Source organism: Apis laboriosa, unplaced genomic scaffold (genome assembly GCF_014066325.1).
Source record: "Apis laboriosa isolate Shangri-la unplaced genomic scaffold, ASM1406632v1 scaffold78_cov150, whole genome shotgun sequence".
Taxonomy (NCBI): domain Eukaryota; kingdom Metazoa; phylum Arthropoda; class Insecta; order Hymenoptera; family Apidae; genus Apis; species Apis laboriosa.
In genome coordinates this window covers 105,234-130,881 of record NW_025224442.1, presented here as the reverse complement: position 1 = coordinate 130,881, position 25,648 = coordinate 105,234, and the positions used below count along the sequence as shown (strand labels likewise).

The 25,648-nt window shown below is 38.7% G+C and overlaps 1 protein-coding gene across 9 annotated transcripts in view; it reads left to right on the top strand.

Annotated features, from left to right (window-relative positions):
- The window catches only part of LOC122719426, a 196,327-nt gene that overhangs the window by 127,030 nt on the left and 43,649 nt on the right, over positions 1–25,648 (top strand). For 8 of the 9 annotated variants that reach the window (XM_043945202.1, XM_043945201.1, XM_043945205.1 and 5 more), the window contains 2 exons: positions 7,241–8,068; positions 17,787–20,432. In XM_043945202.1, coding sequence (XP_043801137.1) covers positions 20,060–20,432 — 373 coding nt within the window. In that variant the 5' untranslated portion in view covers positions 7,241–8,068; positions 17,787–20,059. Of the gene's footprint in view, positions 1–3,635; positions 3,766–7,240; positions 8,069–17,786; positions 20,433–25,648 lie in introns of those variants that run through there. The other variant, XM_043945209.1, reaches the window with a different exon arrangement.

Below are 25,648 nucleotides of genomic sequence, written 5' to 3'. Positions count from 1 at the left end.
CGCCCGAGATAACGTACGATCCCATCTAATTTCGATAATTGCCCTCCCCCCTTCCCCCTTCCCCCCCTCCTCTCCTCTCCATATCCACCCAGCGAGCGAGCACGATCTTTTCCCTCGTACCTGCTGTACCTGCTGCGATAGGAAAATCCCGATTCGAGAGAGGGAAGGGAGGAGAGAGGAGGGAGAGGGAATGGAAACGTCAGCCAGATGCGGTCGCACGAGGCGCGTCGAATTCCCCTATGGGCCCCGAGTCGCCCTCCTCCCCCCCCATTCGCATTCCCATATTAGCATGCAGAGATAGAGATGGTGTTACGACGGTGTTTTCGGTCCGTTTCGAGATTCGCGGGGTCGGCGGAGTAGAGAGTCGTATGCCCCCCTCCCCTCTCCCCCGACCCCTTTGGGACGGGATCTAATGGAGGCAGGCACGTGGCGCCACGTGGCTCCGGGTTAAGCAAACTATCGATTATGGGATTTCACGCTAAGCACCTATAGGATTACCAGGCCGGCCGATGGATACGATAAGGTGCAGTGGATTTGTTGCTCTTTTCGAAGCGAGAGGAGAAGGAAAGATCTTCTGCGAGAACGGCGAGAGAGCGGAGAGTTGTATCTCCTGATCTCCTGGGTCCATTCCACCAAGGGTGGTGGAACCTGACTGTGCGAAAATCGCGCGCAACCGAATTCGAGAGGGTGAGGGGAGGTGGTCCATCCTTGTTTCGAGGGGAAATTTTCTTTCTTCAATTTTGGAAACTTTGATAAGATTGTTTTAAACGATATTATTTTAAGGGAATATTATTCGTTTAAAATAACATTATCGAAGTTTCTAAAATTAAAGAAAAAATTTTCGTTCATTGTAATGAAGTTTTCCGCGAGAATCGGTACACGATAATCATGGTATATGAATTTATAATGTATACGAATTTTTAATATCAAAAATTTTACCAGTGGATAATATATATATTATTGGAGCCCGTTATTTTTGACAAAAGTCATCAAGTTCTCCAAGAAAATTCAACTTTGAAAGAAGCTTTCGAGCGAGTACGTATTATTATTATCTTATGGGTTACGAAAAATTTGTCTGATTGATTTTTTTTTTTTTTTTAGGTTCGTTGAGAATTATTCGATGCGAGTCGAATGGGAGCAGAGTTTTCTCATGCCGCGTTGAATAAGCTGTTGGACGGCTGGCTCTAAATATACATTTAATTATCCATGGCTGATCAGGGACACCGTTCTTTTTTTTTTTCCTTTTCGGAACGATTTTCACGGCGATCAGAAGCAGAGCGAGTCGGTGCTGGCTCGTTCCCATGACGTTAGAAACTAGAGCCACGTTTAATCGTGTGTGCCGTGCGATTCGACGCGGTCGGTTTGCAAGATGGCTAAATGATTTGGGAACCGCCCACTGCAGCTTGCGCTTTCTCATAATAAACCTGAATGTTCTGAATTCGATTTTCCTTCGAGTATTTTTCAGTTCGTTTCCATTTTGGCTTTTCGTTAGTGATCATAGAGATACTCGAGGCTATTCAAATTCGACTCGAAATAGGTAATATCTGGATATTTCTTTTATAAACGTTCTCCGTTTATTAAATAAAATGTTTTTTTTTTCAGTGTATTTTTATGTCGATAGATATATTTGTTTAGCTATTTTTTCGTATTATTTTTTTTTTATTTCGAGCCAATCATTACGTTGGACTGAAGAGCAAAATGGTTTAAAATTGATTCAATGATCGGTAAAGATATTATAATAAAGAAGATTATATAATAAAGGAAATTATTCGAGGTAGAAAATTAGAATGTGATTAAGTTTCATTGAACTTTCAATACATGTTTGCTACTATAATAGATTGACTGGAGTTATATTAACACAATTGACTTTAATATTACGAGATAAATGACTTTTATGTGAGTAGTGATTTGAAAACTGAAAAAGAAATAAGAAAATAAATAAAGTTACCCAGATACTTTATTCAAATTAATTTGCTTTGGAAAGCAAAATCATCTCAAAAAAAAAAAAAATCCACTCAACGATAAAGATATTTATTTTTCATCATATTAAAAGATTTTAAATTTCGTTATTTTATATTATATTTCTATTGCGCATTTATATATTATCTATTATATGAAAGATAAGCGAATTCACAACAACTTTATCTCTATCTTAAATCCAAATTATTAAGCAACATATAATAATTTCTGAAATTGTTCAAGTAGTACCCCTTTACTTTCTTCTGTACTTTCGGAACAAATCTCTCCACAGAATAATCTTCCTTGAAAGGAAGGAAAATTTTCATAAAAAAATTGTCATAATTTCGCAAAGAAGATCAAATTGAATCGATCGAATCATGTGATTTTCAAAAGCAGAGACCATAATGGCCTCCCAGGAAGCGCGAAATTAGAAGAATCACGGAAAACGATACGACGAGTAAAAATATCGAAACAGGAAGTGGCGGGAAGAAAAAAGGGGTTCGTCAGATAGGAGGACGTTTCGCGGACGAGGCGTAGTAGTGTATTTCGATATGCGCATATCGAAAGCGTGGCGAGAGAGGAATAAAAGGGAGGAGGGAGGCAAGAGAGAGAGACGGAGAAAGAGGGAGGAGGAGAGAAAGAAGGACGAGGAACCTCAGCAGGAGATAAGGCCTTTGAATATAGCCGCAAGGTCAGCGTGGAACTGACCCCAGCATCCTGCCCGACTGAATTCGAGTTTAATGAATAACTATTGAATCCCGCCTCTATCGCTGCCAATAAGAACAAAACGGATGCCGGTGGATGAGATCTGGTGCTCTCCTCTCGAAGACTCTGCAACTTGGCGAAGGAAGTCGGGACGCCTGTTTACGTGGGATGATTTAAAATAATCGGGGCGGGCCGATTAAAACGATCAGACACATCGGTTTCGATCGTTCTCCTCTCGGGGGATCCTGTTTTTTTCTTTTCTTTTTTTCTTTTCGACAAGTGATATCGCACGATCGTTTACACGAATTAAATCTCCACTTCTATTTAGGATAGACGGATAAACGAACGTTGTATACCGCTCATTAAAACGTAATAATAATGTTCAATATCGTTGGAAAAGAGTAATTTATGAAATTTGGTTAGATGTTACAATTAGATTGAAGAATATATATATAAGGTAAAACGTTACATAAGATAAAAGATATTAAATTCCACAACTTTATAAAAATAAAATAGATATTTTATTAATTATCCACAGGAAAACTAATTCTAATTACAGCACAATTATTTACATTTATCCGTATTAAAAATAATTAGAAGAAATCCCAATCAAAGCAGTCGAAGAGAACACGAACGGAACTTTAATCACGATCAAAAAGAAAAAAAAAAAAAAGCAACAGGCGCAATTTCTCAAGTTTCGCCAGCAGGTGCGTCACGAAGCGTCTCTTTCGAATGTCGAAAAAAATGGCCGCAACTTCGTGTCGCCAACAAACGCAACAACAACAACAACAACAACAACAACAACGCAGAAAAAGAGAGAGAGAGAGAGAAAAAAACGGATAAATAACAATGATAAAGGAGAAACGTGGACAAGGGGAGCGGGGCGTAAACGTAAACGTAATCTGTGGTGCCGTTGCATAGGGGTGCCATCAGGCCGACGGACTAAGTATACATTTTATCCGTAACGTGTTCGCCATTACCCTACGACGTCGAAGCCACGGGCTAAGTAACGGGCCGTGAGTGAGGGCCGAGAACGATGCCTCGTAATGCGATGTGTGTGCAACATAAGTGGCCATCAGCCAACATAAACAATCGCCATCGGTAAGTATACGGTGCGACGATACTCGCCACCCCCTTCTCCCTCTTTCGTTGCCTTCCATTCCTGTCCAATCCACGGTGCCGGATCCACCTTGGCCGCAACCACCCTCTCCCTCGGCTCGGCCCGAGATCGTGGAAACGTGTGTACGTGGTCCGGGTCCTTCGCCCGGATACCTGCCTGACCACACGCTTACCCCGTGCTTGCGTACGTGTGGGGCACGCGCGTGTGTGCGCGGGGCCCCATTGGAGACGGTGCAACGTAATGGAGCCATTATCGCTGGATAACTTCATCATCGGCCATTGGCGTAAGGCCGTTTCACGGCAGGCGCGGTGCAAGCTCTTCCGCCACGATCGACCACGATACAAAACCGATTCTCGACCTGGCTTCGAGGAGGGGGGAGGGGAGATCGTCTTATCGATGATGGGAATTGTGCTCTCGTCTTCGTTCCTTTGGGTATTCGTGGGTACCGATATTATGGCACATATTGAAAATTCTACATAATTTAATGCACCACTCCACTCCCCTCCTCCCTCCTCGTGGACGGATATGGGTATGGTTCTTGGAACGAGCGCCGTTTATAATCTCGGCCCGATCGCGGGGGCCTTTAACGTGTGCTCTTGAGAGAGGAGGGATCGCGGAAGAAGGGTGGTCGAATGAAACGTTCTTCCAACATCTTGGAAGAATTCGTCGAATTCGAAAAGTGGATTCTTTATCGGTGGATTGTTGTCGGGGTATTTTTTACACGATTAAGAAATTGAGGAGGGCGTTCGTGTTCGCGTAACGAATATATATATATGTAAATATTACATATATAAAAATTCTGAAACGAGTAACGCGAGATATATATTTGAATTTTATTTGAAAATTTCGACGAAAAGGAATATTCCTCCTCCTGTAAATTTCCATTAATTCGATAAACGATCTCTATCTGGTTGTATAAATATATAATCGGAATACACTGATTACGAAATTACGAATCCCAACAACAACAAGTTAATCAATTTATCCGAATCTCGACGACGAGAAACAGAATTCTCAAGAACGATGGAAAAGTGAAATTCGAGATATCAGGCGGATTTTAACGAAAATTGCCACCAGTTGTCGGATGAAACGAGGGGGCTCCACGATTCCTAGATACCTGGTTCGCGATGAAATTCACCGTTTCCGGTGAAACCCGATGCACGACGGGCATCGGTTCTTCGAGGGAACGCGCACAGTACTCAGCACTGTGTGCCTGTGTGCGCACGCAGAAGAGAGATATTGATATAAACAGGGGGCAGGGCCGGTGTGGAGCGTGCTTTGTAATCAAGCCCCCATTACTATCGAAGGTGGTCAATCTTCTTCGTGGACGTTGGCCGGAACGACGTTGTTCCAGGCGATACGACTTTTAGCGCGGTTTTGTTTCAACTTTTTACCACCCTGGATCCATGAGAGGTATGGTGGAGAGGCTGCTGACACTGGTCTCGGCTGCAGAAGAGGGCACACCTGCCTGCCTGTTTCACTTGGGCAGAAGTGACAAATTAGTGTTAATCGTGATGAGCAAAGATAGATAGATAGATTTTGGTGGAAGAAAGTTTGAGAAATTTTGATATTTGATATTTGATTGCTCCGAGTATTCAATTCGTAATCGATTCGATTTTGTAATACTAGATGAAATTGATTTAAGTTTTGTTGAATGATTTGTTGAATGTTGATTAAAAGCTAAGAATTGTTTAGATTTGCGAAGTAAAAGATAAGTATATTTGCATAGATGATAAAATTTAAATTATTGAAATTTAATTAGATGGAATTCTTTTAGTTTTTACTCGAGGTTAAATGCTAAGTAAGCGTTATTATTAATAATAATTTAATTGGAAAGTATAATTAAAATTCCTATTTCAGCGATGAAGAAAAATTGTGCGAGGAAGAGGGGGGAGGGGGAGGATAGCGACGATAATATAAACGATTTATATAAATAATTTGCATAGATGTGCAATACTTTCTAATATTCTGGAAATTTCGTTATAATCGAATGATAAAGATATGCATCAAATTTCATAATGTAATTAATCACTTCGCAAAGAGTGATTTTTACGTAAAAATCTCAAAAATAAGTTTAACAAAAATGCACGACTTTTTTCAAAGATCAAAGGGCGAAAGATACAGAAAGATTCGAGAGATTATATCAGCAATTAGTTTTTGAACGATGAATTAGTTTCGACATTTTGTCGGCTATTCTTATAAAACTGATAAGGAAAATAGCCCAAACGATTGGCCAATCAAGATCATTTCCTGAGGAAGTTCCACAAGCTGTTTGCTCATTCGTCTTAAATCAATCTTACTATCGTACTAAACAAGATGGCCTACCGGAAATTTACAAAAAAAAGAAAAAAAAAAATATCGAGGACAAATTTATCAAAAATTTATCTCCATACTAATTTTAAATACTCAGTAATCTTGCTTTGCAACAAGATTATTTTCTTAATCGTCACATTTAAAAAATCAAAGGCAAATTTTGTAATCCTCTTCAAATTTATTAATTTCTTTTCAAAAAAAAAAATTGTAATTATTCATTTCAATTTTTTCTCATTTTCGTTTCCAAATTTCTCAATCCTTGAAAAGTGAACACATCATTCTATCTTCTCCCACAATCGTATTTGCCATCGTTCACCAAACTTCATCCCGAAGAAAGAGAAATTCTCTGATGACGATTGTTCTTCCTCGAAATACAATCCAATCCGCGGCGAATTTCCCGTGGCTAAACCGTTTCCAATCGACCGACCGATATTTCCAGCTGGAACCACCCTCCACGGTCTTCCACGCTTTTTTTCGAGGGTGAATCGCGTAGACGGTGCTCGTGGCGCGGAAACAAGGGTTTCGGGGAGGAAAACACGGAGTCAGCACACCATTCGCAGAGGAGCACGGCTGGTGAAATAAAATGTATCGGCTATTTTGCTCGGTGGCCTCGTATTGGTCGACTGGACCTTCCCCCGATCCCTAGAAATCGCAATTTCCGGCCATCCTCCTTTAAATCCAAGCATTCGATATTTTCGTCGAATGGATCTTTTCTTTTTATAATTCCTCACCTGAATTTCATTATAGAGATATCTTACGAAGAATTGAATTTTTTTAGAATTCAGAATTTTTTAGAATTGTGAACATTCATTTGGAATTCTATTTTAAAATTCCAGAAAATATTTTTTCATTCGATAAAATACTGTATAAATCATACTTTATAAAATTGTTTTTATAAAGTATATATCGCGACCTTTGGATCTTGGAGCGATCTAAAAATCTATCTCTATCTCAAAGATATATGATGTCATTCGAGGCATTTACTCGACTTGTTGATAACATCATTTTTTTCTCTAAAGTAATATAAATGATTCTTAATAATATTTAATAATATAAACGATTTTTATCAACTTTATTCCCATTTGAAAAAAAAAAGAAGAACCAAATTAAATAACCGCTCTAACATCTCGTAATCAATTTCAGGTGTCCAACTCCCGAACGTCGTCCTCCATTTTCGACGATCAATCATCCCCCACAGACCTGTACGTGGAAAGACGAATCCATCGCCGCGAAACATTTATTCGTACAATGCATAATAAGATGTCCGCTTCCACCTTTCCACTTCCATCGGCATCTAAAGAAATAGCCTCGTCCAATCGGAGTGCACAGCTCACCGAAGAAAGGGATTCTAACATGTCTGAAATCTTGGCGGGAGCCGGGGACAAAACATTCGCAGCGACTGGTTTGCCAGAACGTATAATAAGAGTGTGATTAGCATTATTTACGGCCGGTTAACTATTAACCCATAAATCAACCGGAGGACTACATTATCCGAGCCCTGTGTTGGTGAGTGTCCGGTTGCCTCTGCGTCTCTTCTCTTTCGAAGAAGAAGAGGAAGAGGAAGAAAAAGAAGAGAAGGAAGAAGAAGAAGAAGAAGAAGAAGAAGAAGAAGAAGAAGAAGAAGAAAACGGTACCGTACCGAGGTGTGCGGACGTAGATGTAGATCGTCTGGACGATAAGGGGCGAGGAGGATTCGTGAGTCGACGAACGATTCGAGAGGCGAGAGAGGGAGAAGGGTGGAGGATATAGGGGTGGAAAGGTCGAGGAAGAAGAGGACGGAGGAAAAAGAGGGCTTCTTTTTTCGTGATTTAAGAGGACACGGTGTTCCTTCTTTCCTTTATCAGCCGCTCCTTTCCCTTCTTGCCTACGCTGGATCTCTCTCTCTCTTTCTCGAGCGCGAATTTCGAGCGGATTACGGTGAATCAGCTCGACACCTCTGGAGCAGACGTGGCCCGATCTAGGATGAATCTGGTGAGTGTATCTTACTTGTGTACACCGTATCGGGGCTTTCGATCCATCGGTTGGAATAATGTTGTGCCAAAGTGTTTCACGGGCTGTTTTCAAAGGGTGGATGGGGTTCAATTTTTTCTGGAAAAAATTACGTTTACTTGATCTATATTTGTTATATAAAAGAGCTTTAATAAGATCGGTATCGTGTTAAGAATTAATGTATAAATAATTGGTTCTTATATTAATTTTTAGGTTGGCTTTGATGTAATTTAAGTTTTTGGAATTTTATAATATCATTCTGGAATGATATTTAAACAATCTTGCTGTATCAAGTTTTACCACGATCTAAAAAATTTTATTACAATTGCTTAATATTCGTGTAAACGGCTTCTTAATTTTCCAGTTTGATAAAATTCACATTGCTTTCACTATCGTCTGACCTCTGATGAAATTTCTATTCGAATCACTTACATCCGGAAATTCTAAGTGATAGGAATTCTAAAGATATATCATTTGATTGTGAAAGCGTTTAAATTTGGTTAATAGTTTAGAAAATTGGCAACATATAGCAAAATATTTTAAGAAGTCAGCCTGTTTATGAATTATAACAGTTACAATAGAGAGGAGGAAATTCTTTTTTATAGTTTCCAATCCCTGTGATCCGGGCAAAAAAAAAAAAAAAAAAAAAATTTTTCCACCAAAAGCCTTAAATTCTCGTTTTATTTTTATTCCCCGGAACGAAGAGGCGTAAAATTACTATTTTCCCCGGTCCATTCTGTTAAAATTTTCAGAAAATTGACAGGCAGGGTAGAGGCGAGGGGAGGGGTACACGGCTCGTTTTTGGAACGCAAATTGGAAAATAGGATGATGATACATTTTGTCGGCCCTCTCTTTTCTCGCAAAACCGTGCCGGCTCGTATTATTCAATGAAGAATAAAATAATTTGTTCCGCGTTGCTTTTACTAGCCCCGCCCTGATTGTTAGTTATTGTACCATATATCCGGGTTAAGCTTGATCATTTGTATCGACACTGTGGGCAATTTAATCGGAACATAGTGACAGGAAGATCCGTGCGCACTACGTTTTAATATTCGATGATAAACACACGGTAAATGGCTAATTAATTTAATTATAGCGGTGGCTGGTTACAACGGGAAAATTCGGTGTTTAATCAAGGCCCGTGCCGAGATGTAATTTCCCTGTTAAACATACAACATCACCTCTGACGATTAACTCAACGTCGATGACTTTTATTTTTTATTCGTGGCGGGAAACGCGTGTTTCGAAAAATTTTCGGGAGAAATGGGTTACGCGCCCATTTTGAAACATCATTTGGAACGTAATACAAATATTTAATACAGTATCTCTGTATTAAAAAGTATAAAATATCGAAGAGTTGTACTTGATATCTGTTCTACTTGTTATTTGGCAAGTTATCTCTCGTACAGATGTTTCTTGAGTAAAATTATTTTGTTCGTGATTAGAAAATTATCCCACGAACGATATTTTTGTTTAACAATTTTTGTTTCTGTTTTTTGTGTTATTAAATTGTTTTATGCATTTTAGGTTTTAGGTTAAGGGTACAAACTCGTTCAAACTTCGACCAAACCCGAATATTTCACATCTTCTCGATACTACTATTTATTAGAAAAATAGAATTAAAACTCGATTGGTGCAAACACCATCAAATTAATCAAAAACCACTTCAAAAAGTTCGGAAATTTTCATCGATCGATTAAAACAAATCAAACCTCGCCAAACTCCAACCAACAACAACAAAACAAAACCATCAAACCACTCGAAACGCTCGATCTCATCCCTCCAAGGTGCAAAGCATCCCCTCCCCCCACCATCGAGCTAACTAAATAAGAAATCTTATGTACCCATCGCGTTTCCAAGGATATCCTCAGCTCGTGTAGCGAGAAGGGCCCAGGGCGTCTCGCGGATCCTCTTAAATAAATTCCCATAAAACAGCGGCGGTGGCTTGGTCACGTTGGCTCTTGCATCGTATCTGCTTCCGTATTCGAGGCACGAGATCCTGCCTGGTGGTACGTCATTCGCCCTGTCGCTAATCAGAACTAACCGCCCGAGCGTGACTCGAATCCCCTATCGACGGGACGAATACGGTGGAGAAACTCGTGGAACCGAAGTCGAAGGATGGAAAACGTCGGAGACGTTGCGGTGGATGTAAGGGGGCAAGAAGAAAGGAGAGGAAGAGAGGAGAGAAGCGTAGTAGACACCTCGTTGCAGCAGCCATCTTTGCATCTCCCTTTCACCGGCAACCCCATTTTTGCGCTCCTGTTATGGCCGTCCCTCTCGCGAGCTAAAGTCCTTCCCTATATATATATATATATATGTTCTTCCACCACCCCCTTTCTCTCCTCTCGTCTCTTTACAACTCTTGTCCCTCTTCGTTCGTTCGCGATTCTCGTGCCGGCAATTAGACTTGCAAAGCAACCGCGAATCTCGAGATACTCGGCTTCCGGGGATGGAGGGGGGAGGGAGGGAAATTTTTGCTCCTTAGGAGAGGAGAAACCGTGGATCGTCGTCGTGAAGTCGAGTGAGGTTCGCGTGGGAGTGGAGAGGCATGGATTGGAAGGATTTCGAAAGGATGGAGAGGGTTTTATTTTTTTTTCGAGAGAGAAAGAGAGCTTCGTGAGGTGGGGATATTGAATGAACGAGCGAAATGAAATTTTTTGGAATCTGATAAATTTTATTTTTCAGTCTTTTTTCAGTCGACGGGTAAATGGACGATTAGAAATTTCAAGAAGATGAAAAGATTTTTGGAGATATTGTTAGAAAATATAAAACGGAATTAATCGAATCGAATATTAATACGTTTAACAATTGAATAATTTTTACAAACGTATAAGGATGTTCTTCTTTCATTTGAAAAATTCGAAGATAGGGGGTGTTAAATTCTGAAAATTCGAGCTCAATTATTAATTATTACAAACACATCGGTATTTGTTGCAGAAAACGTGATATAATATCGTAATATCTAAAATTATAATTGTTCTAGGAAAAGAGAGAGAAAGAGAAAAGGAAAATTTGCTTTAGAATTTTGCTCGTCGATTGACCAAGCGGAAATTGATATACCTCGATGGATGGCTTAATGTTTTCCGAATCGATATCCGGTCACGAGATATATTATTACGTAACCGAGATATGATGGCTCTAGCGATCAATGGATGAACCGAGCTCATGAATTGAAATTTCTCAATGCAAGTACGGTCACGACCCCGTGGCCAGTTAACTGACGTTTGACATCTTTATCGCGTTTTGATTGTGGAAAAAAAGCGGGACGACCCGATCGGTAAAACGGAGAAGGGAAAAAAAAAAATAGGATAGATTAGATGAGGAGTCGGGGTTAAGAACGGGGTTTGAGGCGCGTTCATTAAATCGCGACTCGTCATCGTGACGAGTTTCCTTTGTCCTCGTTCAATTTCCGCTCTGGCTCGTGACGTTTTTCATATTCATCGATCTTCCTTTCTTATTTTTTCTTTTCCTTCCTTTAATCGGAAGACATGTTAAACTTTATCGCAAAATAATTTCTTTATTCTATCAAATTGAAGAAGATCTTATAGTTTGATCGAAATTTGCTATTTATAAACTTTTATTTTTTCACTTTCTCAGTGAAAATTCTTTTGGAGTGAATAAAATTTCCAAATTACATTATAATTATAATTAAGAAATTTCCAGAATTCGTACGATGTTATTCATTGCAATTACACGTGCAATTAAAAAATTTCAAAATTTTAAAAAGGTTATAAACTCTCATAAAGGGTTACATCAAACCCTTCTACGTCTCCAATTAAACAAAATATCGAGACTCGATCATTCGTATTTCATTATTCCATTAAACGTCTTCTATTTCTGTCGTGGAATATCGTCGAATCGAAATCTTGATTCGACGGAGCGGTCGCGGTGGCACGATAAAGTCTCGAAGTAATTAGCCCGATGTTTACACAGTTTAACGTTTCCCTCGTATCTCCTCGCCTCCTCTCCTCCTCCTACGCGGCTCAATTAACTTACGGCGCACTTAATTAGTCGTCCTGGCTCTTGGCACGCGGCAACGAACCGCCTGGCCGCACCCGCTAAATTCTTCTTCTCGGCTCTTATCTGAAAAATAATTATCTGCCGCCACCGGTGTGGAATTTTTATCGGGCAAATACCCAACCCTGCAAATAGGCTGCAACTGGACACGTACAATCGTGGTTGAATTTTTTTCCCCCTTCCCCATTCGATCGATCGAAAAGCTTGGATTATCTGACTATTGGGAGAGATAAATCCGACACGATTATATTAAAGTAAATAAATAGGAGGAGGGGCAGAATGTTTTTTATCATTTCATTTTTCGTTATTGTTATTTTTAGTCTTCCTTCAAGGGTAGATTTTGAAGAAATTATGCTTCGCGGGATTCAATAGGAGAATTTTAAAATTTTCGTTCCATTCAAACTTTAAATTTTCGTTTATTAGTTAGCTGATATTAGTTTCAGTATTAACATTTGCATGGGTAATATGAAAGAGAGAGAGAGAGAAAGAGAGAGAGAAAGAATTTCGTGATATTGGAAAAATCGGAGTGATGAGAAGATCTTTTTTTTTTTNTTTTTTTTTTTTTTTTTTTTTCAATTTTTTGATTATTTAATCAAACATACACCGGTGTCTACTTATTATTATGATATCGAAGAAAAATCTGTTTGAATATAAGGGAATAAATCTAAAAAAGGAATACGTAAAATAAATCATTTTATTGAAACGAGGCGAGATTAAAAGGAATAAAAAGAATATAATCGTTATCGATTATTGAAGTGGCACAATAAATTTATCGCATTCTTCAAAATAATAGAAAAGTAACGAGATAGATGTACGACGTCAGCTTAATATCCGCCGATTTGTACCACTTATGATAATGCAAAAGTTAAACACGCGTAGAATTACGTCGGATTGAATGAGTTATAAATTGAAACGAGCGGAATGCGTTGACGCGAGTCGAATAACCGGGTGCATGTCGAGATTCTAATTTATCAATTAGCGGGTAATTAGTGGAAACGCGTGCACTTCCATTTGAATCGTGTGTGTATTTCTCTCTCTCTCTCTCTCTCTCTCTCTCTCATCACGATCAACGCGTAAAGAAAATCTAAACGCGTTCGTCTGCGAACCGTATCATTACACCATTACACGTGTTTTTCACATGGGCTCGAATAGGATGGTGTTTTTCAGTGAGGGGGATACAGAAGGAAAAACTTTGTCTCGGATGCATCTCAATGGTGGCGCTGAAAAGAATTCCATGGTGGAGCAACGTATGCCGGGAATAATTTATTGTCGTATTTATCCATTTATTTTTATTCATTTATTTATTATTCTTCTCGGTTAATGAAATATAAACACGCTCGTCACATTATATACGTGTATGTCATTATTTATTAAAAAAGAAATGATAGCTCGTGAGATGAAAGTAGTGGCCTTGAGCGCTCGTGAGAGTTTTCGCGCGAGCGTAAAGAGAAGAAGAGGAAATCGCAATTAAAAAAGTGACAAATGCACGGATGGAAGTGAAAATATAGTCGAAAATTTCAAGGAAAGTTCTAATTTATCAATTCGAGGAGGGGGAATGTTGTGTCACGTCGTCTTTCAAAATAAATAAGTAATTATCGTAAATAAGTATGAAAGTTTCGCAAGTGTGGAATAAATTTCGTGAATTAAGTTTATGATAAAGAAAGTTGCAATAACTTTGGAACAAATTGTCGAGGAAGTTGTAATTTATCAATGAAACTCTTATCCTCTAATTACATTACGTGATAAATAATTCATGCATTCGAGTTATGATACTTGTGCGTGGAAGAAATGGTAATTTTGTGCATAATATTCAAATTTTTTTTCTTTTTCTTTTTTCTTTTCTTTTTTACAAGAAATTTATTTCTCTTTCAATATATACTATATTGGACACGTTACTTTTATAAATTGTCCAATAATGATTAAAATGGTCGTAAAACTCATATTAATCTCCATTTCCTTTTTTTAAATACAAAAATTTTAAAATATTTCTAACCTCCAAGTTTCAATTAAACTTACTTTTTATTCTCCACGTGATACTTAATTCTCTTCTTCTAACACGTCTGTTTATTTTTCTTTTTTTTTTTTTCTTTCAGAAACTACTGTTCAATAACGAAAAAAAGGAGAAGGATATCCCTTTCCCTACAAGATAGATAGAGATGGCAAATTATACTCGATATATTTTCAATAATCACGAAGAAAATTTTCAAGATTTACGTTATCGAAACACATTTCTCTCATTATCATCCCGATCTGAAAAAAAAAAAAAAATTTGCAAATCGAAAGCAATCAAAATCAATCGAACCGGATCGAGATGCGGAAATAATTCGTAAGATGGCGCAGGCTGTACTCAAATTTGCCACGACTCTCTGGAACCGCGTCAGGGGCCGCGAATCACCCCTCTGGGAAGAAGTTATTCATAAGATTATTTCCCATTTTCGTCATGGCGGCGCTGTATCGTTATTTAAGTTTTATATTAAACCACGTTACCACCCGCGCCGCGGTTTTTTGATGGACGAGCGGCGCGTGTCCTGCTTTCCTTCAACGGATTCCGCCTAAACGTGAGATATCGTGGCCCGATCAATTTTTCATAAACGAACGTCCGCGAGTAGCGGGGAATTTTCACGCGACGTCAGGGAAATTCGACCCGTCGCCACGGCCGTTTTTCTTTATTACAGAGCCCGAGAACGACGCTCGCCCGTTTTTATTGGCTCGATAAAATCGTCTGGTCCGACATAATTTTTGCTCCTATTGTAATTGGTGATTGAGTTCCCTCGCATTATTTAATTTCTTGATCGATGGAAAATATTTTGAGAATTATAATGTATTGAAAATTTTTTTGGAGGAGGAAGGAGGGGAATAATTTAGAGTTTGTTGATTGATTGTATCGTATATTCGGTGTTGGTAAGAATACGTGACAATTATTCGTTGTATTATTCGATATTATCTTCATTGGTAATTTCGAGGATGGAATATCTTGGAATTTTTTTTGAATAATAAGAATTCGTAATTTATAAATTGATATTTAATATTTCTTATAATAGCTTTTTTAAATATATTTTTATTATATTCTCCACTTTTAGTATTATATTGGTTTTAAATTATAATTAGTATGTTGAAATAACGTGTATTACACCATAGTTTTATTTCCTAAGTTGGACTTACATTTACTATGATTCTTCATTTTTTTTTTTTTTTTTTTTTATATCTTTCTTTGATTCTTACTCGATCTTTTTGAATTTTTGATCGTAGTTGTTTCGAAGTTGAAATTCATCATATTCGTTGGTGTATTTATATGTAAGCTCGGTTATTCCTCAGGGATCAGCAACACGTACGTGTAGTAGACGTTGCTCTTTAATTTTCTATTACGCATACGTGAATTATTTTTTGTATTCACTAAAAACATTCCTATATATATATATGTAATGAAAATTTATTTTTTTCATATTATTTTCATATTAGGTTACAAAATAATTGCGATCATTGAGTTTCTATTTAAATGATGATGGCATTAAATAAATCGTGATTATTTTATATTTTTTGTAGTCGGTTTATTATTTGGATTATGAACATTAACACATTTGTTCCTTGAAGAGTGAAATGTATCTTTCACTTGAAATAATGATATTAGTTTCGTTTCGAGATTTAACTAGTTTTAAGATAAATTGGATAGATAATCTTTTACTTATTTTTACAATTATGCCGAACGGAACTTTCATAGAAATGAAAAAATTTAATTAACAATGTAGGTTAAAGGTGTAAATCATCTTCAAAATCATTAACACATTATTCTATTACTGCAAGTGGAGAAAATGAAGAATACTTTACAATTACACACATAAATTCTGTATTTCGTTAATTATTTATTTATTTTGATTTCTATGGCCTACTTGGAAACATTCTGCATTTGTTAATCTTCAAGACTTGAAGCAATGAACATAAGCAATCAGGATCAGGAAATATTTTTGTATTAAACTCTCTTAATTAACATTACTCAACGAAATTGATCAACCTTTTCAAAATAGTATTCAATATTCCATTGAAAAAAATTAACTAAAAATCATCCTCGTCGAAATCCATCTATTCAAACTTTCTATGAAACTTTGAACCAATCCAAACTCTTATTAATTCCCTCCTTAACTCAATCAATTTTAACAAAACAATACTCGCCAATAAATAATTAAAAAATCAACCCCTTCCTCCAAATTAAGTTCTCCCGCAAACTCATCATCCACCTGAAGAAGAAAGAAAAAAGAGAAAGGAAGAGAGAGAAAAGAAAAAAAAAAAAGAAAACGAACCAGAATATTTTCCCAAATATTAAATTCTCCCGAGCCATTTTCACCACCTACGCCAGAAACCAGATTCCGTGAAACCGAAAAGAATCCAGCGGGCTCCGCTTTAATCAAGGTCGGATCTTCGTTTTCCCCACGTCCACGGTCAGGCTATCAAATACAATCACCGAACGTGCGGCATCTTTTCCCTCCTCCTCCTCCTCCTCCTCCTCCTCCCCCTCCTCCCCGGCCTACATCCACCCACCCACCCTCGCCAACAGTCGATTCGTTCCCGCTCTCACGAATTGAATCCACCCTTGTGGTGGTGGTGAAGCCGGCTTCCGGAGGGAAGATGAAGGAGCGGAGTGAGCCAGGGTTGCCAGGGCAACCACCGTCGAGAAACCCTCTCTGTCGTTGCCAGGGCAACCTTCGCCGACCGACGATCCCTAAATATGCGCCACCGGGCCAGAAGTGGCGCGAAAGAGGGTGGAACAGGGTGAGAAGAAGAGGCTAGTTGTAAGAAGAGGGAGAATTGGCGGCATTGGGAGAGAGAGAGAGAGAGATAGAGAGAGAGAGAGAGATAGAGAGAGAGAGAAAGGGAGAGAAAGAGGGAGACAGTGGCTCGACACTGGTTGGCGGAAGGAGCGTGCGATGGTGGGTTTGGTAACTGTTACCAGGGAAGGTGAGGAGACCCAGTTAATTACTAAAGCGTTTTAATCGTCGGCAAAGTTCCGACGGCACTCAGGAGCCCCGGCCAAAAGGGGTTCGGAGAATGTGGCGGCTGTGTAAATTAGGAACTCGCCAGTTTCTCCGTACCTCCGACTACTGTGCGCCGAGTTCCACCAAGTTTTGGGGAACTCGGTTGCGCGGTTTGAGAAACCGATGTCGGGCGGATTAAGAGGCACGTGGTGGTTAACTCGGAGTGGCTAGAGATTTTTATTTTCCATTTGAAATTTGGAATGCGGCGCGCGAATAAACAGAGTAGGGGGGAATGGGAATCGGAGGACGTGGAGATAAGTGTCGAGAATGAATTTTTCATTTGAAAATTTATCACGCGCGAGGAATTATTTGTACAGCGCGAGAATAGGAACGGGGAAATAAATATTGAGAAACTCAATGGTGGCGAGCATCGAGTGAATATTCGCAACGATAATTTGAAACCCATGGATTCTTGCCGGCGAGAAATCGATCTCTTGAAAAATTGTCGTCTAAAGAAACGGTTAAAAATGTATTGCACGATACGATTGGATTGACTTGAACTTCGATGGGAGGAAATATGGGGAGGAAATTAGAAATTTTTCGAAATTTGATTGAAAGACAATTGCGTTCCTCCATTCCGGGCGAATAGACGAGAAAACGCGGGCCAACCGAGAGCCATCCTTTCGTCCCGACGTTAAATAACTTTGCTTAACAAGGTGCCGCCGCTGTAAAAAGATTACGTAAGCGGTAATGGCCGCCGGCTCCTCCTAAATTCGAGAGAACGAAGAGTTCCATCCGGCGAGAGTACCATCGCGAGCCGTGGTGGAACGGTGGAAGAGAGAGAACACACGGGAACAGAAATGGCGAACAGTGTGGCGGCAGGGTGGAGGGAGAAGCGACACGACGAGCCAGGTGGCGGGGGTTAATTTTAATTTCCTAATTTTTCCCACCCCGAGGCGCAGGTAATTTCCTCCCCAGAAGAGAATAGATGTAATTACTTAACGCCTCCGAGCTCTGAGCTCCTCTTATTAAAAGAGGATCGTGCCCTCGAGGGCTGGAGGGGTGGAAGATACGCCTCTGGTGGGGTGGTGGGGGGGAGGAGTGGTGGAGGCACAACAATCGTCGGGAGAAACGATCGCGAAGAAAGGGAAACGTTGTCGGCCTCGTTCCATCGAAGATGGACAACGTTGGTCGAGTTTCTTTCTGTTATACTTTCCATACTTCGAAAGCATCTCCCTCCTAACTCGTTCCGATCTAAAAAATTTATCCCATTCTCTAATAAAATTCTCCTTGAGCGCGGGATGTATACTTGTAATTGCATATTTAAAAAAAAATAAACAAATAGAAAGTAATAGAATGAAAAAAAAAAGAAAGAAAGAAGAAATAAGCGAAGGAGGGAAAATAAGAGGAGGAAATATGGAGGACGATTTTTCCCGGAGAAGAAAATTTCTAGCTTGGAGGAAGAGTGTATCTGGCGGAATTGGAGGCTAAGGTCGAAGCTGTTGGCCAGGCTCCTCGAGCCAGGGGTGGTTTCCCCGAACGCAGTGGGGAAGGGAGGAGCCATCTTGCGGCTGGTTTCAGGGCAGCCACCAATTGATTCATCCCCACCAGGGTGCCTATTACCGGGAGGAAGGGGCGTCGATTCAATTCCAGGGCAAAAAAACCGTGCACGAGGCGGAGTTCGCCTCGTAATCCATCCGTCCCCATTGGCCGGGAACGGAGTGGCACCCGTGAACCCGCTATCCGGCCGGCCAATCGGGTGCCTCTGGGTGGCGATCCAAACCAGTTTCAAATCCATAGACAGAGGGGAGCCGTTGACTTCGCTCGGCAGCCAGATAGTGCTGTGCCGTTGGCTCGTGCCGTAGTGGTCCTAAACACACTAACAGGTCCTTGCCAGGCCGAGGAATCCCTGGAATCCGCTCGTCGCGCGAATTGGCCGAATTCGAACCACGCACCCGCCGAAACACCCCTTTTTTGGTGACTGTAATCTCGTCAGCTGATCAGTGTTTTCGTGGCCGGCCAATTGCGTAACCTCAGGTGCGATCGCATTGTCCAGGCGTTGTCTTTAACAAGTGTCATCTCTCTGACTCCAGTGATTTTGTTTCACCTGTGTTTTGCCGAGATGATCCTGTTTCACTTGGTGACTTTTACAAGTTCGGTGCGTTGAGGGAAGATGAACATTCGGGACGAGGATTGGACAGGATCTTAGACTGATAGGGTTATAACCTGATTTTTCGATGAAATTGTTTTCAGTGACCGAGTGATAATTGTCGGGAAATTGTGACAGAGGAAAAGGCCGATGGATTGTTGAGATTGATACACGAATATTGACGAAATATCTCTCGAACAAACTGATAGTTTTAACTGATCGTTTTATGGAATTTAAAATCGTTGTTGTGAGATTTATCGAGGACTTTGGTAAAGAAAGAAAACGAGTAAAAGACTGAAGAGACTGAGATTAAAGATAGCGAAAGAGAGCGGAAAATTTATTGAAATCCTCTCTGCCGAAGGATCATTTAAAAAAGCGAAAAAGACTGGTTACCATAGATAGACAGAATTCTCTGAGCACGCTTTCCGACGGCTGTCGACTTGCCACAATCACGTTAACACAATCCGTCTTCACATCTCCGCGAACCATTGATCCCCAACAAATATGAACACCATTTTATCCGCGTATGTCTAAAAATCTTTAAACTCCATTTATTCAAACATCAAATCTCTCTCCTATATATAAGATGTAAACAAACAAAGTGTCTACAAACAGTCCATATTCGACAAAAACTTATTGACATCGCACGTGTGCAACAATAATATCCCGGGCCCTCGAGAGTTCCAAGAAAAACTTCGCAACACTCGCCGGTTCACATGAAGCTGAAGGAACCGCGGCCACCTCATTCGTAGTGCGTCATCGAGCTCGAAAGGATATAGATGCAAAATAAGTGAGATCTCTCCAGTGGAGAGAGAAACAGTCGCCACGTTGGTACCAAACATGGTCCTGGAGCCAGGAGGTGGTCTGTCCTTCCCACTGCCTCCTGGTAGCGGTTCCGCCGGTTCCGGTGGTTCCCTGCTGACACCGGCCAGGCTGTTCCAGAGGGCGACACCCGTGTTTCCGTTCCACCTGGCAGGATGGCCACCCCATCATCCGGTCCTCGGCCAGGTACAAAGCCAGGTACAGCAGACGATGCAGGCCCAGCATCAGGCGGCGGCTGCCGCTGTCAGGTTCCTCAGTCATCATCATCCTCATCATCCGCATCCGGCACTGGGGAACCACCCCCTGGTGCCGGCGATAACTAGCCACCATCCGACCGCCCATCATCTTCATCACGGTGCCGATCACGCCGACGAGGATGACGAGAAGAAAGGTAAGTGGCTTTCATTTTTCCTCTTCCTCCTCCCCTTCTTATTCTTCTTCTTCTTCTTTTTTTTTTGTTACACAGAGCTTACGGACGTTGTAGCCAAGTTGTTTGGAATAATGAGCGCGGCAGCTGCTTGCGAGATCACGTTTGTTTGTCGGATTCGATTCGTCGGTGTTTTTCCTTGTTAGAATTTTCTGAGATTAATCTCTGAGTTAATAACTCTCGTTCGTTTGAGATCGTAATTATTGGGGATGGATGAAATCGATTTTACTATCTGTTCTATCTGTTCTATCGTTGTTTCTGTGTGTTTCTGTTTCTGTAGATAGTTTTGGTATATTTATAGATACGTTTGTTCGCGAGATTGTTTTAATTTTCTTTGTTTCGTTTTGATCGTTTTTCTAACGGTTTTATTTATAATATTTGTGCACAAGATACGTGTCGATTTGTTGTATCGGTCGTTTTTAAAGCCGTTTTATAGGGGGAGGGAAAAAGTGGAATAATGAGAGTTAAGAAGAGAGAGAGGTATCCGATCCACTTTTGGACTAAATTGAAACTCAATTTCGAATTCATTGCCAGGTTTCCTTACTAACGATAGTTTGCATACTTATGCTGCGATAAGCTGCAATTTTGAGGCAAATAAGATAGGGAACTTGCAGATTGCTCGATAGTTTATTGCTCGATTTAACTAGGAAAATTAAACTGTTACTCCGTGCTTCTAATCTTGGCTATATTAAAACGATTAGAAACTGGCTTCCTCGCATATTTGATAAAATGTCGAACGGGTTTTTCGAAGGAAAGAATTATCAATTAATTGTCTAATAATCTCTGTCGAATCTCAACGAATCATATTCGTTTTTGTGAAAAAAATTACCTTAAATTTTAATCTTTTTTTTCTTTTTTTTTTTGTAATAAATTGATAATTTGTTCCTTATTAGGAGAAAATTATCTTCAATTTGGTTAAAATTTTTTTTTATTAAAATTTTTCACTCCGCGTTATATCGAAGCAACTTGTTTGTCTCGTACTTTTTTTTCCCTCCCGCGTTATTAATGCATACAATGCGTGGTTTAAAATTTTAACAGGGGCTCGCGAAATAATTTCATCTATTACGGGATGGAATCGTATGATTGTTATATTTCACGAAGTGTAACTCGGTTAACATTTTGCACATCGGCATAAACATTATTGTTAAGCGTCTAGTGAGTCAGGCGTAGCGAAATGATTATCATAAGCTGGATTATTTATAATAAGTAAATGCTCCGGAATGTCTCGCGTTAATATTTTAATAACGTGATGTGGAACCAGTTTCACGTTTCCAAGCTTAGCAGGCATTGCTATATTATAATATTTCCAATAATTTAAAAAACACCTTCGACTATTTCGATGATGCATTATTTTTCGGCTATGGGATATATGAATTTCGCAAGTTTCTTTAAATCGACAAGTTAGTGTAAAATTTTTAAGTATAGTAATTCCTAGAAAGAAATAGGTTTTACCGACCAAACGTGTTAAACGGGAATTATTAAAAAAATTAATAATTGCGACATTAATTAATACGAACATTACAAAAATTATGACAACGTTATCCATAAAAATGTGAAATCTCATGATTAACTTCCTCTTTGAGCCTTTCAGAAACCAAAATCATTCACTGGCTTATGGAAAAAAAATTTCTATTATCAATTTTCGAATAAACTGCAGGCATTCATCCATACCTTGAAAATTTTTTATAAATACAATTAGAAAAGGTGAAATTAAATAATAAAAATGTCTTCTTTGAAATCTTTTTGCATCTTGTATACATTCTAAATTAAAAAAAAAAAAAAAAACAATTACCAATTCTAAAAAAAAAAAAGAAATTAATAATAAATAAATTTAGCTTTCACTTAATTAATAAATAATCAAAATTACCATCCTGTGTACAATATGAAGGAAAGGATTGTGACAATCGAATATTCTCGATCACGGTTCAATCCCAGCCACCCCCAAACACCCCCAAATAGCCCATTCGAATCGAATCTCGAGCCACACGCGCGCTTCTTCCTCCGTGTATCGGCCTCCGGTTCGAACTCCAGTATTTCCAGGATACGTTCGGAAAATGGTCTATAGGGAGTGTCGTAACACGGTCAATCATAAGATCGTTCCTGACGAGCCCCTGGGATCGCTTACAGGGTTAGCCCCAATCCGCAACGCCCTTTTTCCACCCTTCCTTCCAACTTGACGGCCTGAAATCACGTTTCGTGTACGAGATCGAGGGTGGAAATCTGTTTTTTACGTGATCCCATTCATGTCCCTAACGCTTGTTTATACCTCGAAGGGAGCGCCACTTAACTCTCTCTCTCTCTCTCTCTCTCTCTCTCTTTCCACTCTCTTTTCCATCTTTCTCCCTTGAAACTTTTTTTTCCCCTCTCTCGGTTCCGTTTCGTTGGAAACTTGCGTAAAACCGTGGCGATCTTGACCATATTCTTGGCAATGATTTCTGTTTTTATTTATCGATAGCGGATGACTCGTCGTTCCAGAATATTATGATCGAATCATCGAAGATTTACGAGCGTCAGCTTCGAAAACAAATTGTTCGATTTTTTTTCGATGATAATTTTGTTGTTAGAGTTCACGCGATATTCCAGGTTATTCGCATGAATTCTCGGTAATTTTATTTTTTCCTCCTCCTTCTTTTTTTCTTTTTCCTTTTTCCCGTGAAATATAATGTTTCGTTATCGAGTCTTGCACGCTTATTAATTTGGATGGCGAATAATACTTTTATTATTTTTCTCCTTGAAATGATGGTTTGATTGATATCTTCAATTATTTTAAAAATCTAATATAGTTTCGATGTAAACAGGTATTCAATTAGAACCGTGTTAATTGATTCGTCGATTTCCATAATAATTCTATCAATCAAATTTTCCATTCTTGAAACCGATTTGCGGAGAAACTGTGTTAGATTAAGAAAAAGTTTTAAAAGTTGAAAGAGTGAACAGCATTCGTTAAATATTTTTCCAAATATTCATTCGCGAGAACTGTTAATAAATTAAAGAAAAGAAAGGGAAAATTTCACAAGATGCAGATGCAGATGGATTTGGAAAAATATCGAGAAAGTGAAAGATCGAAAGGAAAAAAAAAAGAAAGAAGGGAAGAATGGTAAAGAGGAAGGACCAAGGAGCGGTTCAAAGCGAAACTCGCAATTCTTTCGAGCGTTTTCACAGCACGCGGCGCGTTTAAAATAATATTCTCTTTCTAATTTTGCTAATGGGCCAACGTACGTAGGCAAGCGTGAACGTAAAACGCGAACTGCATGTGCGCAACCTAACTAATGAGTTCCTCGAGTGTTGAACGTAACGCTGTTTAAGATAAACGTGTCACGTCTGACAGCCGTGAGAGATCAGCACCGCGAGGTGTCTCGCTTTCTTTTCATCCTCTTCTTTCCCAACCTCTGAACATCCCGAACGAGCATCTCGTTTCCAGCTAATTTATTGGTCATTGCAATCAATTTTGAACGATTAGGGAACGATTCGATCGAAGATGGCCCCGTGAACGGCCATTCATTGTAAATTGATCATGGTGATGTTGGTTGCGACCCATCTTTTAACAATAACAATATTTATCCAAAAGTTGATACGATTCTTTTCATTCCTTTTTTGTATTCGAATTAATTATAAAAAAAGAAATATTAAGAGAGAAGAATAGGTATATATAGGCGTCTTGAGATACAATTTCTCGAACTGCCCCCCCCCCCCCATTGTTTTCTCTCGCGAATATTAAAGATATATCTCTTTAATTCGTAATTGATAAAAAGGTATAATGGACGAGAAAGTAACTGACAAGAAACTGGAAACTATATCTCGGGCACGGTCTCCCATTTAATTAGACGGGGGAGTAATCGAAGTTCGGACGTGGATAATCGGCTGGTGGTTTTATTGTTTTTCACCGCCGATTTTATTTTATCGTTCCCTCGCCATGTTTTATTCCCATTTTGACGGGAAATTACGTGAAATTTTCGTATTCGATCTCCTACGACCAATTAATTCCGAGGGACTGTTCACGACGAGTAATTATCGTGAACTGATTATAGTCCTCCGCCCCGAGTTATTGAGTTATTTTAGTAATAAGGATAGCTCGAGGAAATTGATCGGTTTTCGTGGAATTGTAATTGAGGACTGGTTTCTTTGATGGGCCACTGTTTGATAAACTTAAAATTATTTTGTTATTTTTATTTATTTTTTTATTTTTTTATTTTTTTTTTTTCCCCTCTCTTTGAACGGTTTTAAGTTTAATTTCAGTAGATATGGTGTATTTTTGATTTTTCATATGTTATTTATTTTCTCGGTATATTATTACGCTACAGTTATTTATCTCGTTAAAAATATCGTCGTGAAATTAGATTCTTTTAGAAGTTTATTGAAGGTTATTGAAGTTTTATCACGTTGTTGGTAATAAGTTTGTGATTATTTTATTTAAAGAACAGCCCACCTTCGCAATTCTAGATTTACGATTCTTGTTATTTGAGAATATTTTTATGTTTCTCGATATCGTTATCTCTAGGCTTTATTATCTATTTTCTTATCTCGAAATGTTGTTGAATATATTCTGAATTTGTATATTTTTAATACTTAATAATATTAATGAATCAACAAGTTGAAGTTTCTCTCATTTACAGACTTTTATTTTATATTATTTTTACAATTTTATATTAAATTAAGTGATTACGGGCGGGTTTTTAATTTTTAAAATTCATTTGGTTTATTAACAAACTTGTTGATTGTCGTGAAATAAATCATATCGGGATTAATAAAATCTTATTAAAATTTCAATATATCATTTTGATAATTACAATACTCGCGAGATTTCAATATTTATAACATAAAATAATATATAAAATATCAAATACAATATACTTATATAACAAAGTAAGTTCTGATAATTACATTATTTATGAATATTTATATAAACATTATTATTACCATCTTCCATACGTTCCTAACAATGGATTAATCATTAGAAACGGTATATTTATCATCTTATTATTAAATCTTTAAATTATAGAACACTCGAATTTACTTACTAAAAAAAAAAAAAAAAACTTTTTAATATTCTTTAAAATATAAATTAAGTGAATAAAAAAAAAAAATATTCAGGATTAAATTGATTCTTCTTCAATTTAGAAAATGATAAAATCACTACAGATCGCTTCATCCATAATTTTTTAATTAAAATACACATCCTG